General features: G+C 47.8%; 1 protein-coding gene across 1 annotated transcript in view; it reads right to left on the reverse strand.

The window, feature by feature from the left end:
• RGSL1 (regulator of G protein signaling like 1) overlaps window positions 1-14,792 on the reverse strand; it is a 60,773-nt gene extending 45,981 nt beyond the window's left edge. The window contains exons 1-6 of the mRNA XM_056844692.1: window positions 14,783-14,792; window positions 6,611-6,726; window positions 4,370-4,444; window positions 3,682-3,811; window positions 2,307-2,411; window positions 1,435-1,596 (exon numbers count right to left, since the gene is read on the reverse strand). Of these exons, the coding sequence (XP_056700670.1) occupies window positions 1,435-1,596; window positions 2,307-2,411; window positions 3,682-3,811; window positions 4,370-4,444; window positions 6,611-6,726; window positions 14,783-14,792 (598 nt within the window). The remainder of the gene's footprint in view (window positions 1-1,434; window positions 1,597-2,306; window positions 2,412-3,681; window positions 3,812-4,369; window positions 4,445-6,610; window positions 6,727-14,782) is intronic.
• Window positions 14,793-17,959: the final 3,167 nt, after the last annotated feature.

Raw genomic sequence — 17,959 nt, forward strand, 5'->3', positions numbered from 1 at the left:
AGGTGTAAAGGTAAAGGCAGTCCCCTGTGCAAGCACTAGGTCATTCCTAATCCATGGGGTGACGTCACACCCCGAAGTTTCCAAGGCAGACTTTGTTTGCGGGGTGGTTTGCCATTGCCTTCCCCACTCATCTTCCCTTTACCCCCAGCAAGCTGGGGACTCACATCACAACATTTCCTAGGCAGACTCTGTTTACGGGGTGGTTTGCCATTGCCTTCCCCAGTGGTCTACCCTTTACCCCCAGCAAGTTGGGTATTCATTTTACCGACCTTGGAAGGATGGATGGCTGAGTCAACCTTGAGCCGGCTACCTGAAACCGAGTCCCGTGTTTATTTTTAATACAATTTTATCCCACCTTTCTCTGCAACGTGCAGATTCAAAGCGGTATACAGATATGTAACACTATGTCACCCAGTGTATCCCAAAATTCTGATAGCTGAGGATCACATGGTTTCTGAATTATAGCTGAAAACATACCTCACTGTGGTCTTTTATGAATGGCTGTTTCATTCACCGTCACCCCTCTGACGACTTTGGGTCTTTGTTTGGATTATGCATGCCATTTCCAACCGACAGAGCTCGCCTCACTCTCCCGCTGCGTTTCCATGCATTTGCCCACGTTTTCAGATATCTGTTTTATTTCAAATTTGAAAATGCAGGGGGAGAGCAAGGCAACCTCTGACGATCGGAAATGGCATGCATAATCCAAACAAAGACCTGAAGTCCTCGAAAGGGTGACAGCAAGCGAAACAGCCGTGCGTAAAAGACCGATGACACCTGTAAAGGTTAACTTTTAGAGCAGATAAGGATTACTGCCCTTGGAGAAACTCACTCTCTGAATCTTTGGCTACGCCATTCTCATTGGACGCAGGCCTTCCCCTAGTCATCTAGCCTTTACCCCCAGCAAGCTGGGTACTCATTTTACCAACCTCAGAAGGATGGAAGGCTGAGTCAACCTTGAATAGGTTACCTGAAATCAACTTCCGTTGGGATCGAACTCAGGTCGTGAGCAGAGCTTTTGACTGCAGTACTGCAACTTGCCACTCTGTGCCACAGGTAAAAAGGTAAAGGTCCTCTGTGCAAGCACCGGGTCATTCCTGACCCATGGGGTGACGTCACATCCCGATGTTTCCTAGGCAGACTTTGTTTACAGGGTGGTTTTCCAGTGCCTTCCCCAGTCATCTTCCCTTTACCCCCAGTAAGCTGGGTACTCATTTTACCGACCTTGGAAGGATTGAAGGCTGAGTCAACCTTGAGCAGGTCGTGAGCAGAGCTTGGACTGCAGTACCGCAGCTTACCACTCTGCGCTAAAGTGTGCCACAGGTATCAGTTGATAAATTGTTTGTCTTGCATATTTAGTACCTGATTCCCCCCATTATTATCATTCAACCCCCTGGAGGTTGGCCACCCTACATAGGAAGCTTCACACCTTACCAATGGTTGTGTTACAGAGGGTGACAACGACGGAGCCCTCCTGCAAGTGAGTGGCCATCAGCACCTGGAACAGCGACATGTAGAGATCTTGCTGGGATTCATCCATTTCATCAATACCCAGTATCCTTTCTGCAGCTAGCCAGAATTTGGTCAGTTCTTCCCCTGCCGATCAGACATAAGGTCAGAGCTATTCGCTGTACGCACCTGCACATCAGCTGTTTGGCACAAAACCTGAGAGTTGGCCTAGCGCAGTGGTTCCCAAACCTTTCAGGCCACCGCCCCCTTGGTTCCACAAACTCAACCCCAGTGCCCCCTACCCTATCCTATAAAAAGCATGATTCAAAATAGGGGTTTGCATGACTCGCTAAAGAAGGTAACAACAATAAAATTTCAAAACAGAAACAATTAATTGCACATCTACTCAAAATAAAATTAAAACTTTTTAGTTGAAATTTATTCAACAAAACTCATGAACTTGATCCAGTGGTACCAGCTCTTCAAAGTCTGGAAATAAAATTCTGATAGTTTCCACCAAATGTGCCAGCATGGTGCCATAGCTTGATCTATTGTAAATTAGTGACCAACACAGTTGAAGGACCCGCCTCTAGCACCCCTCTGCTGCCCCCCTGCTTCTTAGTGCCCCCCTGGTAATCCCACCGCCCCCCAGGAGGTGGTACTGCCCACTTTGGGAACCACTGGCCTAGCGTCTTGATTCCAGTGACTAGCCACCCTGGGATGTGTCGACTAACCACTACACTGTGCACGCAAACCATACGCTGTGCTCAGTGAATTTTGGCTCCTCAGGGAGGAACTTTTCAGCCCTGTTTGGCTGGGTGGCTCCATATATAGCTTCAGCCTGCTGGGCTTCTCACCTGCCATTCCTTGCATGAAAGAACGGAAGCGCCACATCCCTCTGCTACCACCGATGCACTTCTCCAGGAGCCACTGGTCAGCCTTTCCCCATCTCAGCATGTCCGCTGCAAAAGACGGCCATCTCATTTCAGACATCTCCTTTATCTCTGCATCCCATGTGCATGCTCAGTGGTTCACCAATGCCGCTGGTTGACACCAAAGCTGGTTTGAAGGGCATGTGATGATCATCTTAAATGAATTTAAATCCCTTTCCAAACTGGCCCTAATAGTCCCTTGGTGACATCGGAATGTCAAAAGTTGCCTGAAGACCATACCTATCTTGGCCTAGATGGGAAACTACTTACCACCTACTTCATTTTGCTTATTGGAAGGGAAGGGAGGGACAGAAAAGGCCTTGGATACTGCCTAGGGTTGCCAGCTTTGGGTTGGGAAATATCTGGAGATTTTTGGGGCGGAGCCTGAGGAGGGTGTGGTTTGGGGAGGGGAGGGACTTCAATGCCATAGAGTCCAATTGCCAAAGTGGCCATTTTCTCCAAGTTGATTCAGCTACACTTTGAGGAGTATCCTACGTGGAACTGAATACTGTGTGTGTGATATACAATTGATTGTTTCATAACTGAAAATGGAACTTTAAATGGGGCTGAAGAAAAGAATCTGAAATGGCCGACCCCCATCTTTTCCCCAAGAAAAAAAGGCATCTTTTGGGGAATTTTGTAGCATTCATGAACTTGTTGAAGATCAGTTAAGAGATATATACCCAGAGGATTTCAACACCAATTTGAATTGCATAGAGACTGCATCAAACTTACATGTGTATGTATTGTATATATTCTCTAAGATTTATGTTTATGTATCCCACTGTGTTCTGTAGATGTTATATGTTTAAACACCAATAAGCATTTTGATACTTTTGTACTTGGAGACTCCTGTGCAATTTTCCTAACCTCCAGGTACTAGCTGGAGATCTCCTGCTATTACAACTGATCTTCAACCGATAGAGATCAGTTCACCTGGAGAAAATAGCGGCTTTGGCAATTGGACTCTATGGCATTGAAGTCCCTCTTCTCCCCAAACCCCACCCTCCTCAGGCTCCACCCAAAAACCTCCTGCCGGTGGTGAAGAGGGACTTGGCAACCCTATCTCCAGATTAATTGATCTTGATCAGCTGGGGATAAGTTGTAATAGCAGGAAATCTCCAACTAGTACCTGAAGGTTGGCAACCCTAATATTGCCACATATGTATGGTGCATCCAAGATATCCCAGGGCTGCATGAATGGATTGGGTGGATGAGGCCAAAGACCTACTACATCCATTGTTCAAACCCCACCATTTTTTGGCCCTGTCTATTTGACAGGATCTGATTTGACCCTCACCTGCCTCTGGGGACCGGATGAAACTGATAAGCTCCTTGCAGAGGATGTAGTGAAGGCACAGGTTGGTTTTGCAAAAGTAAGGCAGCCGATGTTTCTCCATCCAAGTCAGTAAGCCTTTGGGCTTTGATACCTGTATTGACACCCCCCCAAAAAAAAAAAAAACCGTTGATGAGACTTTAAGAAACCATCAGTGTCAATTATCCTTCAGGAGAATGCACAAGATCTGTAAAGCTTTGCTTCCTCAGAATTTGAAGCCTAAGGAGAACTTCTTAATTTATTGTGTTCTTTATAAGGAGAGAAGCTGCTGATGAGAGGAGATTGTTGTCTTCAGTGACATTGCCAGCAGGAAGGCTAGCAGTACATTTGATACCACTTTCACCCTTTACCCTCCAAATTATGACGAGGAAGAGGAGGAGGAAGAAGAAGAAGACTTGGTTTTTATATGCTGACTTTCTCTACCACTTAAGGAAGAATGAAACTAGCTTACAATCACCTTCCTTTCCCCACAACAGACACCTTGTGAGGTAGGTGGAGCTGAGAGAGTTCTGAGAGAACTGTGACTTGCCCAAGGTCACCCAGCTGGCTTCATGTGTAGGAGTGGGGAAACCAACCCAGTTCACCAGATTAGCATCGTCTCCCCCATCACTCTGTACCAAGGTGTCAAACTCTGGGAAATCCTGTAACTCACATGGTTGCATGGTAATTCTGGCCAAAGGTACCACTGACGGGTCTTGAACATTAAAATGGGTGTCTGACCAAACACCTGCGGAGAAAGAGAGAGACTTTAAGGTAGTTTAAAATAGGCTCCAGCAGCTCATTATGAGGTAAAATAGAGTAAAACGGAGGGGGGGAAACTGTGGGAGGACCTCTTAACAATACTGCTTCATGTAGGCCATCTTCGTGAGTGGAAGTTAGAGACAGATAAAGCCTGTTTAATAAAGATGGGCCACCACTAGGTTCTATGAGCATGGCTACGCAGCTATTCACAGCAAGACAGAACAAGGCTGGAAATAGACTTTGTACGGGAAGAGAAACGGTTTGAGAGAAGTATCCTTTCTCGTGGTGTACAAATACATGTGTGTGTGTGTGTGTGTGTGTGTGTGTGTGTGTGTGTGTGTGTAAAGTGCTGTCAAGTTGCAGCCGACTTATGGCGGCCCCTTTTTGGAGTTTTCTAACAGAGGTGGTTTGCCCTTGCCTTCCTCTGCACAGCAGCCCTGGTATTCCTTGGTGGTCTCCCATCCAAATACTAACCAAGGCTGACCCTGCTTAGCTTCTGAGATCTGACGAGATCAGGCTAGCCTGGACCATCCAGGTCAGGGCGTACAAACACATACACACCTGTATTTTGTTCTACTGTTGCCTCTGGACAAAGAGCTTTTGCAAAGGATTTTTCTAGTTACGCAAAATGTGGGATTAGGATGACGAGTGCGAACACCATAAGCTTCTCTCGAACCACCTTCCATTCTCTGAAAAAAGCAATCTACAGTCTTCAGCCGAAGAGTATCAATGTTGATAGACTCTATTCCTACAGCCCATTTCGCAGAGGAAAGTCCAGGCTTGCCTCAAAGTGTCATCATTGGTCTTTTATGCATGGCTGTTTCACTCGCCGTCACCCCTCCGACGACTTTGTGTCTTTGTTTGGATTCTTCATGCTGTTTCCGACCATCAGGGGTCACCTCGCTCTCCTCCTGCGTTTCCCCGCATTTTCAAATTTGAGATAAAACAGGTCCCTCAAAACGCGGGGAAACACAGGGGGAGAGCCAGGCGACCTCTGACAGTCGGAAACGGCAAGCAGAATTAATACGAAGAAAGACCCAAAGTCCTCAAAGAGGTGACGGCGAATGAAACAGCCATGCATAAAAGACCAGAGAAGCTGCCCCTGTGCAAATGTTCCTGTACAAAATACAAGGTTTTAGACACGTGTTAGTGGCAGGCCACACATTATGTTTTTGAGCGTACACTTGAAAAATCTTACAATAGTGTAAACTTTAAAAAAGGTAACAAAGCGAAGCAACCTGAATGTTGAGTGCAGGGAGACTTGCAAGTGCATGAGAACCTAGCAAACCCCCAAATTGTGATGGTCGGTTTGTGTACAGCGTGAGAAGACTCGTATGTTGCAAGAGTGACCTGGGAGTGTTTTGGACACGTGCGTTTGCATATAGGGTTGCCAACCTCCAGGTACTAGCAGAAGATCTCCCGCTATTACAACTGATCTCCAGCCGATAGCTATCAGTTCACCTGGAGAAAATGGCCGCTTGGGCAATTGGACTCTATGGCACTGAGGTCCCTCCCCTGTCCAAACCCCACCCTCCTCAGGCTCTGCCCCAAAAACCTCCCACCGGTGGCGAAGAGGGACCTGGCAACCCTATTTGCACCACATCCATTCTTCCCACGCCCAGGTCCTAATGAGAGGCCGAGGGGGCTCTTCTGTAGAGATGGAAAGTCCAATTTGCCCTCACCACAACACTCCTGAAATGCAACACTATTTTCTCCAGTAAGAATGAATGCCATCCTTTCACTTTTATAGGAGAAAATTTAAAAAGCACACTAGAAGAGGCCTATTTCTGCAATGGCAAAACAGGTAGCCCACTGAGAATCCTACCAACAAAGCTCCCTCTTGGTTTCTCTTTCCTGGTGACAGTTGCTTGCGAGCCACTCTTCTGAGCACCATTCCCAATGTGGCGCCTGCCAGGAAAGTGGGCAAGGCCCTTGCCTGCTGGCAGCTGTGGTTGGCAGGTATTCCCCGATTTGAAACAGTTGCTGCCAGAGGAATTTTACAAAACTGCAAGCCTCCCTGAGATGGAATCTCATGCCAGGGAGAGGGGGCTCTTTTGGATGATAATTGCAAATGTGGCTCTCTGCAACCTACAGAGTGAGTACCCCCATGCTGGAAGGCTCAGGCCAGCTGAAGCATCCAAGGAAAACTTACAGGAAGATTCAGGAATGTGTTGAAAAAGTCAGCAAAGATTTCATCTTGAAGCAGAACAACCAAGTGCTTTCTGGCAATCAGCTCTGCAAAGGAGAGGAAAGGCAGGGTTAAGATTCCTAAATGGGAAACATGGCACCTTCACAAATGCCGAATAATGCACTTTCAATCCACTTTCAATGCACTTTGCAACTGGATTTTAAAGTGCGAAACGGCAAAATCCACTTGCAAATGATCATTGAAGTGTATTGAAAGTGGACTGAAAGTGCTTTATTCAGCATGTGTGAAAGCAGGTACAGGTACCCTGTGCAAGCACCGGGTCATTCCTGACCCATGGGGTGATGTCACATCCCAACGTTTACTAGGCAGACTTTGTTTGTGGGGTGGTTTGCCAGTGCCTTCCCTGGTCATCTTCCCTTTACCCCCAGCAAATGGGGACTCATTTGACCGACCTTGGAAGGATGGAAGACTGAGTCAACCTTGAACTGGCTACCTGAAACCAACTTCCGTTGGGATCGAACTCAGGTCGCGAGCAGAGCTTGGACCGCTGTACTGCAGCTTACCACTCTGCGCCACGGGACTCCTAAGCGTGTACAGATAGTGTAATGCTATCCACCTTCTCAGCACATACAGACATCTGTGCTTCCTTTCCAGGCAGAACACATTATGCAAAGCCAGAGGTCACTTCGACTCAGAGGTTCAGCTAGACACTGAAACGCAAACAAGACTGCATCTGTATAAACTTGGACCTACAGGACAGTAGAAATCCATCCATGTTCAAGTTTACATTGCTAAAACAGTGGGATTAATTTAACCTCTCCATCAGGAGCATTTAGGGAAGCAGATTTCCAAATGGCCACACACATTCCTATTTTCTTTTAGATATTTAGACCCCAGTGAGGACTTAAAGTGGTTCACAAAATCAACTTCCCCTCCTCTATTTTATCCTTAAAACCCTTTGAGGTAGACTAGGCTGAGAGACAGGGACTGGCCAAAGGTGGCATGGCGCAGTGGAGATTCAACCCAGGGTAGGGAAAGGGGAAAATATATATGGGGCCCGGAAGGGGTCCCCCCAAAAATCGCAATTGGAATAAAGGCATTAAAAACACATTCAAGCATTTCCGTGGTTCTGGGGGGGGGGCATTTTTGGAGGTAGAGGTCCCAAAATTTCAGCGTAGCTTGAGGGGACCCTTCTTGCAAGAACCCCCAAGTTTTGTGAAGATTGGGTCAGGGACCCACGCGTTATGTGGCCCGGAAGGGTCCTCCCCATCTGCCCATTGGAATAAAGCCATTAAAAGGGATGTACTAAAACAAATGACAAGTGAGCCCATTGGAAGCAATGGGAGAGGCTGCCCAGCCTATTGAAGATAATGGGAGAGGGGAATGTTGACTTGCCTTGACTCCACTGAAATACATTACAGGGGATGTACTAAAACGAATGACAGGCTAGCCCATTCGAAACAACAGGAGGGGCTGCACAGCCCATTGGAAACAATAGGAACCAGCCAGAGAGAAACTCACTGACCCACAGTTAACTCCACACGAAGTTGGCAACCGGTGAAAACAGTAGAAAGCACAGTCCCACACAGAGGCAATCAAGCATATCCCCCGGCAGAACAGGTAAACCCACCCCCCTTTGGCTTCCCCCCTCACACACACAGAGAGAATCCCCCCCCACATACACACACAGAGGGAAAAAATATAGAGAAAAGCCCCCAAATGGGACAAACTGTGGATGTCTTCTCTTCTATCAGGTAGGGCTGTCAATTCGGTTCGGTCCGAACTGAAAATCAACCGAATTTCCCCTGATTCGGTGATTTTCTGTTCGGACGGATCCGAACTCAAAACTGGCGGGCAACCGGGGGGGCCGAATTCAGCAAGTTCAGGAGTTCGCGAATAAATTCGGCAAATTCGGCCCCCCTTCAGGGGAGCCCGCTGAAAGGCGCGGGCTGCCCTTTAAACTCATCTGAGCCTCCCAGCTGGGAGGCGCAGGTCAGTTTAAAGGGCAGCCCGCCCCCCTTCAGCGGGCTCCACTGGAGAGGCGCGGGCTGCCCTTTAAACTCATCTGCGCCTCCCGGCCGGGAGGCTCAGATCAGTTTAAAGGGCAGCCCGCGCCTCTCCAGCAGAGCCCGCTGAAGGGGGGCGGGCTGCCCTTTAAACTCATCTGAGCCTCCGGCTCAGATCAGTTTAAAGGGCAGCCCGAGCCTCTCCAGCGGAGCCCGCTGAAGGGGGGCGGGCTGCCCTTTAAACTCATCTGCGCCTCCCAGCTGGGAGGCTCAGATGAGTTTAAAGGGCAGCCCGCCCCCCTTCAGCGGGCTCCGCTGGAGAGGCTCGGGCTGCCCTTTAAACTGATCTGAGCCTCCCGGCCGGGAGGCGCAGATGAGTTTAAAGGGCAGCCCGCCCCCCTTCAGCGGGCTCCGCTGGAGAGGCTCGGGCTGCCCTTTAAACTGATGTGAGCCTCCCAGCTGGGAGGCGCAGGTCAGTTTAAAGGGCAGCCCACGCCTCTCCAGCGGAGCCCGCTGAAGGGGGGCGGGCTGCCCTTTAAACTCATCTGTGCCTCCCGGCCGGGAGGCGCAGGTCAATTTAAAGGGTAGCCGGCGCCTCTCCAGCGGAGCCCGCTGAAGGGGTAATGGTACAGCCCAACGCGAATGTGTTTTTAAAGGCTGTAATGGGAAGATGGGTGGGGGGGACCCCTTCCGGGCCCCATAACTCGGGACCTCCTGCCCCAATTGTTACCAAACTTGGGGGTTCTTGCAAGAAGGGTCACCTCAAGCTACGCTGAAAGTTTGGGGCCTCTACCTCCAAAAATGCTCCCTCAGAGCCATGGAAAGGTGCGAATGTGTTTTTAATGCCTTTATTCTAATTGGTGATTTTGGAGGGGACCCCTTCCGGGCCCCATATCTTGGGACCCCCTGACCCAATCTTTACAAAACTTAGGGGTTCTTGCAAGAAGGGTCCCCTCAAGCTACGCTCAAAGATTTAATAAGAGTAAGATCATTTTCTGTATTATACACATACACACTTAATAGCATACACAGCCAATATGCGTACGCATGCAGTCTCTGTCCCCATGATTGGGGAATGTTTGTTTCCAGCCGCAGGGTCAAATCCTCCCTGTGCAGTTTGCACATGCGTAGGTGCCCACATGTAGCACAGGCTTTTAGAAGGAGGCACTGTCAGTATGCTCAGACCTGAGTGTGCGATGGGGACAGTGTAAATCAGATCCCCTTGACATCAGCAGGTCAAATTAAATTGTTAAATTGTGGAACTCCCTGCCCCAGGATGTGGTGATGGCTGCCAACCTGGAAAGCTTGAAGAGGGGAGTGGACATGTTCATGGAGGAGAGGGCTATCCATGATAACTACTGGTCAAAGTCGATACTAGTCATGATGCATACCTATTCTCTCCAGGATCAGAGGAGCATGCCCATTATATTGGGTGCGGTGGAACACAGGCAGGATGGTGCTGCTGCAGTTGTTTGTGGGCTTCCTAGAGGCACCTGGTTGGCCACTGTGTGAACAGACTGCTGGATTTGATGGACCTTGGTCTGATCCAGCATGGCTTTTCTTATGTAACTGTGTATTCATTTCTTCTGTCCAACCATCACCTACAGTAGGTCTAAACAGGACTTACAGGGTTTTTTGGAGAGATTCCAAAGCCTACAAAACCTGTTTGGTCAGGGAAAATAGTATTGCACATGAATGCCGAGATAAAAATTGCTCTGCTACTTTTGAGCCTTTGGAAAATGATTCTCTGCCAGCAGCGGCGTGCTCAGTGAAGAGGTATTTTGTTCTTTCCATGAGAGCTTCCTCCTCCACAGCTGTCAGCCAGCCCACCATTGCTGTGGTATGATGGGTCCCTGTGGGAAGGGAGACCACCGCCCGCTCATCAGTCCCTCCTGGCCTTCTCCGTCTCCTCTCTCACCCTTCCCAGCTCCTTCTCTCCTTGCCCAGCCCAGGAAAGGAAATGAGCGAGGATGTGCTTCACCATATTGGCTGCTAACAGGATGTTTCGAGTTCAGTGGCAGCCGCGGGACTGACAGGCACAATACTTACCTGTCCCTGTTATCTAGGGTGGCCAGGTCCCTCTTCGCAACGGGACCTGAGGGTGGAGCCTGAGGAGGGCGGGGTTTGGGGAGGGACTTCAATGTCCAATTGCCAAAGGGGCCATTTTCTCCAGGGGAACGGATCTTAGCTGGAGATCAGTTGTAATAGCAGAAGATCTCCAGCTGGAGGTTGGCAACCCTACTGTTATTGCAGCCATGGCAAATAACATCTAGTCGTGTCCTCAGCCTACCCTACCTCACAAGCTTGTCGTGAGGAAAAATCCAGGGAACTCCTGCCCCCTAACCTCCTTGGAGAAGACAAGAGATTTTTTAAAAAATGAGATCATGTATCGACTCACTAGCTTTGTTCATGCTGAGCCCGTGCTTGGGAGGTGTACGGTCGTTGCCTTACAAGATGGGCCAATGGAGAATTCTCCACTCTGCTATGATACATCAGAATGATTGTTGCCCTGGCAGGTTCTACATTCCACCACAATTCCACTGTGGTCTTTGGTTCCAAGGACGTTTTTTGGGGGGCGGCTCTCTCATTGTCTCCTTCCATCCCAACCAAACAGTATCAGTATGCTTCTGACAACCAAAACTGGCCGCTGTCCTGGAGGGGCCGTGGCTTAGTGGTAGAACATCTGCACATTACACATGAACACAGGAAGCTGCCTTATACTGAGTCAGACCCTTGGTCCATCCTTGGTACTGTCTACTCAGATCGGCAGCGTCTCTCCAGGATCTCAGGCGGAGGTCTTTCACATCACCTACTTGCCTAGTCCCTTTAACTCACTGGTTCCTAACCAGGGGTCCGTGGGCCCCCAGGGGTCCGCGAGAACTAAATTAAGGTCCGCGAAACAAAGTTATAAACCCATAATAAATTAATATTTTCAATTAAAAGTTCTCTATTATAAATATATATATTCAAATATTATTCTAAGTTTAATGTTTAACTAACAGTTATGATTAAAGTTTATTTTCAAATTCTCGGAATTTTTATTTTGAACCTTGGGGTCCCTGCACCGAACAAAAAAGTCCTTGTGGTCCCTGGTCAAAAAAAGGTTGGGAACCACTGCTTTAACTGGAGATGCCGGAGACTGAACCTGGGACCTTCTGCATGCCAAGCAGATGCTCTGCCACTGAGCCATGGCCCTTTTAATCCTTATGACAGCTCTGCGACAGAGGTGAATATTGTACCCCCTTATTGCTGAAGGAAGAATGAAAGAGCGGTGTCTCTGGATCATAGCTCATTCTCCCAGCCCCTACCAGGTTAACACAGATGTACCCAAGGGGTGGGGGGGTGGGGAAACACAGGGCCCTCCCTCTTGCACCCCCACCCTGTCAATAAATGGAATGTTGAGACAATCGATGTATTATATAGTTTAGTACAGGGGTCCTCAACCTTCTTGATGTTGCAGGCCTCTTTGGAAATAGAAAATCCAATAACTAAATACATTTAACGAAGGTGAAGAAACAATTGGTGCAACAAAACGATACTTTAATAAGTTTTGTAACCCCAACGCATTTCGCATAAAGCTTCCTCAGAGGAAATTTTTCAGATTCTTCTTCAGTGTCCTGAGCAATGGTAAAGGTCCCCTGTGCAAGCACCGGGTCATTCCTGACCCATGGGGTGATGTCACATCCCGACATTTACTAGGCAGACTATGTTTGCAGGGTGGTTTGCCAGTGCCTTCCCCAGTCATCTTCCTTTTACCCCCAGCAAGCTGGGGACTCATTTGACCGACCTCGGAAGGATGGAAGGCTGAGTCAACCTCGAGCCAGCTACCTGAAACCGACTTCCGTCGGGATCAAACTCAGGTTGTGAGCAGAGCTTGGACCGCAGTACTACAGCTTACCACTCTGCGCCACGGGGCTCCTAAGCCTGAGCAATGACATTTGCTTTATTGCTCACCTGATCTCATCAGATCTCAGAAGCTAAGCAGGGTCGGCCCTGGTTAGTACTTGGATGGGAGATCACCAAGGATTGCCAGGGTCGCTATGCAGAGGAAGGTAATGGCAAACCACCTCTGTTAGTCTCTTGCCTTGAAAACCTTACTGGGTTGCCGTAAGTCGGCTGCGACTTGACGGCACTTTAAACACACAAAGGGCAGGGGTAACCTCTTCTCTAACAGCACGTGGCACAAGATTTTTGAAAATCATTCTGTATTAGATATGTTTTGGTGGGGAAAAGACAGCGGAAAACCTTCCTGACGTGGCAAGAAATGTTAATACAAGGGATTTCCCTTCCAGATCTGGATTACTGTTGCTTAACAGCCTTGACTTACATATTGCAACGATTCCCAATTACATCCACGCCGTTTCTGACGTACATGGACTAAGCTCAGAGCTGGCATCAGGGATTCCTTAATCCTGATTCCAGAGGCACCTGTTTTCCCCCCTCTGAAGTCTTAAATGGATACATGTCCATATCTCAGTTTTCTAATGTCACTGCGATGAACGTGATGCAACGCATCCACTTGACTCTGAACATGGGTCATCCCAAAATGCTGCAAAAATGTACAGAATATTCAGATGCGATACTCAGATAGGGAACACAGCTGTCAGAAATGACCAAGATGATACACTTAGGGATCAAGTAGGGTTGCCAACCTCCAGGTAATCAAGCAACCAAAATAAACACCTCTGTACTACTACCACAGGTAAGGAACTAAGTACAGGAAAGGCTGATGATATTCAATCAATCAATCACAAGTTTACAAAAACAAGGTGTATTAAGTGCAGTGAATGACATACAACACACAAATCTATATACAATCCTATGTTAACAGTCCTAAAGGGTACAAGTCTCAAAAGTTCCACTATGAGTAATCTTCATAGATTACTCATATGGGACTGTTTATACCAAATTCCCTCGCCATTCTTCTATGAAGCGGCTTACATTGTTCTCCCCTCTATTTTATCCCTACAACAACCCTACAAGGTAGGTTAGGCTCAAAATGTGTGACTGTCACCCAGCGCACTTCCATGGTACGAGTGGGGATTCGAACCCAGATCTCCCAGATCGGAGTCTGGCACTCTTAACCATTACACCACACTGGCTCATAGAAATATTCTGACAAATGAAATCACAAAGTCTGTTCCAATCACGCAGTTCGTTCCTGGGTTTGGACAAGTCGACATGCTGAGAAAATGAAATGCATACTTTGGGAGTACTAGGAAGAATATGGTAGTAACCATGCCTTCTGATCTCATCTGCCACACCCACAACTGCTTTGCATTACTTTACCACCCTTCCTCCCACCCTCTGACCATAAAGCATTTGGCCAATCAGAGCAGGGGGAAGGTCAGGGGGTGGCTTGGCCTTGTTATTCTTGGCCCCAATCCCACTATGTCGGCTGTGTTTTTGCCAGGGCAGCTCATAGCATCACATCTGCCGCTGAACGTTCAGCCTGTCACTCTCTTGCACCCTGCAGTCTCTTTGCCCCTCCGTGTGATACACAATCGTCTCCCCACGTTTACACCTTTGGTTCAGGATGACTTAATATCAGTGTTCTCCAGACAAGGTTAACTGATTTAAAGCTGGCAGTTCATTTCACTGTTACAGCCGGAGGGTTTACTTATAGGCTGAGTTGAGCCATGACAGGCAACCTTGGTTTATTTTAACCGTGGCTAGCCTGTGAAAGTAGGATTCGGCTTGCAGACGATGACTCAAATCTTAGTTTGTCACAACGGATACTGGTTTCATCGTCTTTGCGTTGTAGCTGGGAAGGCCCACGTCAGGGAACAAGTCGGGATTAAGTCAGGATCTCGGCGTTCACACAACACAACACCAAAGTTAAGACTCACTGTGGTTAACCAACTTACTTTAAAACATGGTTTCTGTTCCTGGGTTGACAGATCCTAACTAGCCCGAGTTAGTGGGGTAGCCCTGCATTCAGACTAATCATAGTTAGGCTCTTGACACCCAGATGTTTTGCTCTGCCATGGCTTCCTTACAGCAGTGCTGTTTTCAGGTGCTTCCTCATGACATCATCCTCCATTCAACCTGCATCTTTTCCATCTTGCGACTCCTCCGTATAAAATATTATAAAAGTGATGTATTTTTTTTCTTCCACACTCTTGACCGTGAAAAAACATTGGCATTGTTCCTAAGTAGTAAAACATACCTGGCCACATTTCGCACATGGCTGGAAATTAGACTCATCAGTTATCTGTGGCTGGTGTTGTTCAGAAGATAAAATATTCCTTGAGCTTTCTTTTCTTTTGTTCTCTGCTCTTATGACTACAATCTTGAACACTAACAATTCTAACAACAAAACATCAACAAAAAAGAAAATACAGGTTGAGTATCCCTTATTTGGATGGCTTAGGACAAGAAGTGGTCCGTATTTTGGATCTTTCCATATTTTAGAATATTTTGGCATTTTTGCATATGCATGAGATACCTTGGGGACAGGACCCAAGTCTAAACCCAAAATCCATCTATGTTTTATGTATATATTATATATACTTTATACGCATAGCCTGAATGTAATTTTAAACAATATTTTAAATTATTTTGTGTACATTGAACCATCAACGACGCTGCAGCTGGATTCATGTGGAGGAGTGGGGAAACCAACCTGGTTCACCAGATTAGCGTCCCCCGCTCATGGGGATGAGTTGGGACTCAAACCCGGTGCTCCAGATTTGTGTCTGCCACTCATGGGGAGGAGTGGGGAATCAAACCTGGTTTTCCAGAGTAGAGTCCACCACTCTTAACCATTACACCATGCTGGCTCTCCAGAACAGCAAAAATGCAGAAGACGGAAAGGTCTGATTAAGAAAGGTGGAAGCTGAGTAGGAAAGGCTTTTCCTTGTACCGAGCCTTCATTTCAGCTGGGAAGTTAACTGAGAGGTTAACCAAAGGCTTCATAGGGAGAAGTGGGCTTTGAGAAAGGTTTGAGGTATTTCCTGTTGGGAATACTTAAGAGTGAAACTACATATTACTTTGGCAAATGTTTGTTTGCTGACTAAGGGTAGGGTTGCCAACTCTGGTTTGGGACATTCCTGGAGATTTGGGGGTGCTGCCTGAGGAGAGTGGCGTTTGGGGAGGGGAGGGTGGGGTACAATGTTACAGTCTATTCTCCAAAGCAACCATTTCCTCTAGAAGAAGGGATCTCTGTAGTCTGGAGATCATCTGTAATTCTGGGAGATCTCCAGGCCCCATTTGAGGGAACATCTGGTAGGAGAGTGCATAAAAATTCTTTCAATTTTCAGCCCCATCCTCTTTTTGGGCCCCATTTGGATTTATCCCTAATTTCGGGGATGGAGGGACAACAACTAGGAAAGTGATTATGGTAGAACATCAGTGTAGGGTTGCCAGATCCCCCCTCTCCTCAGCGGGAGATCTTTGGGGCGGGGATCGCACACATGCAGCTGCAAATGATGCGATCCCATCACTTCCAGTTTACTTCCGGAAGCACCGCAGTGCCACCGGGGGGGACGGGGGACGATTTACCACTTGAAACTCCATTTGAGTGGTAAATCGTCCTGTCACGCTGCGGCGCTTCCAGAAGTAAACTGGAAGTGATGGGATCATGTTGTTCGTGGCCGCGCGCACGTGCACAATCTTTGCTGTAAGCCGACTGATGGATTGGCGGGCAATTGCCTGCCATTCCAAGCCACCTGGCAACCCTACTTCAGTGGGAAAGATTCAGCCACTCTTCCCCCCCCCTGCAAATACCTGTCTTCTTTCCGTATGACTGCTGTAAAGCACACACAAGTTTGGAGAAGTCTGCATTTACCTTGAAACGTGCAATTCCGACCCAAGTAGAAGCTTTTAATATGCACAGCCAAATTATAGGCACGCTTTCCCAAAAAACAGTTCAGTAGAGTTCAGAGGGACGTGTGCATAGGACTGAATCCCGCTGCTTCGGCCCTGTTTTCTGAAGCCGCCGCACTGCCCTAGATGCTCTGCTGATGTACGTCACAGCCAAGCCTATCATTGCCAGATGGAGCTCCTTAAAAAAAAAGAAGAAGAAAAAGAAGAAAGCCTTCCTATGCAATCCAGATAAACTGCTGACCTAAACGACATTCAAAAACCATTTTGAAACCTGCGATCATCTACCCCTGACCTGGCAGTGCCTTCAAAGGCAGCCCAGGACCTCTGGGGACCTTTCAATATTTATTCATTAAAAAAGCAAACGGAGCACGTAGGCTTCTGTAAGAATTTCATCAACCTGAAATCCAAAGGCTGTAAGTCTACCAGTACAAGCGCAAGATCAACGCGGACTGCGCCTGTTTTCAAATCACTCAGAACGGCCCTACATGAACGCACACACAACTTATAAAATCAGCTAAAGAAAAAAAAACTTACTATCAGCAGAACCACGTGCCAAAGCTTTTATAGGACTGCACCGGGTGGAGGCTCACACTTTAATGTTCTCTTCATTTTTAAAAAAGAAAAGAAATCCCATCACATTCGAAACTTGTGTTAGCTTCCTGACATAATGGTTTTCTACATTCAAGTGATTTTTTTTTAATCTGGTGGAAGTGGAACAACTCAGAAACAGGCCTCATGGTACAGCCTTGCCTGCAATCCAACTGATTTAAATGCCCTTCAACGCTTCAGTACGTGGATTAAAAGGGGGCCATGTTTTGATTTCAAAGATAATACATAGGGGCAAGGGACACAGGGGGCAGAAGCCAGAACCCGAGTCGAAACCTCACATTTCCAAAGTAGATGACATTGGGTCAGGAGCAGAAACAGATTAAGGTAGGGTTGCCAACCTCCTGCTATTACAACTGAGCCGATAGAGATCAGTTCACCTGGAGAAAATGGCCACTTTGGCCATTGGACTCCCTCCCCTCCCCAAACCCCACCCTCCTCAGGCTCTACCCAAAAATCTCCAGCCGGTGACAAAGAGGGGCCTGGCAACCCTAGATTAAGGCCTGTAGCCGTCTGAAGGGCCATGGCTGCAGCCTGCCTAGATTTGGAGTTATGTAGGGCTGGGTGTAGGGTTGCCAACCTCCAGGTGGTGGCTAGAGATCTCCCATCATTACAACTGATCGCCAGGCGACAGATCAGTTCCCCTGGAGAAAATGGGAGCTTTGCCAATTGGACTCTATGGCATTCAAGTCCCTCCCCTCTCCAAACCACACCCTCCTCAGGCTCCACTCACAAACTCTCCAGGTATTTCCCAACCTGGAGCTGGCAATGGGGCTCCATTACAACTGATCTCTAGTCGACAGAGGTCAGTTCACCTGGCCCCTTTGGCCATTGGACTCTATGGCATTGAAGTCCCTCCCCTCCCTAAACCCCATCCTCCTCAGGTTCCACCCCAAAAACCTCCTGCCAGTGG

This window comes from Euleptes europaea, chromosome 2 (genome assembly GCF_029931775.1).
Source record: "Euleptes europaea isolate rEulEur1 chromosome 2, rEulEur1.hap1, whole genome shotgun sequence".
Classification (NCBI taxonomy): domain Eukaryota; kingdom Metazoa; phylum Chordata; class Lepidosauria; order Squamata; family Sphaerodactylidae; genus Euleptes; species Euleptes europaea.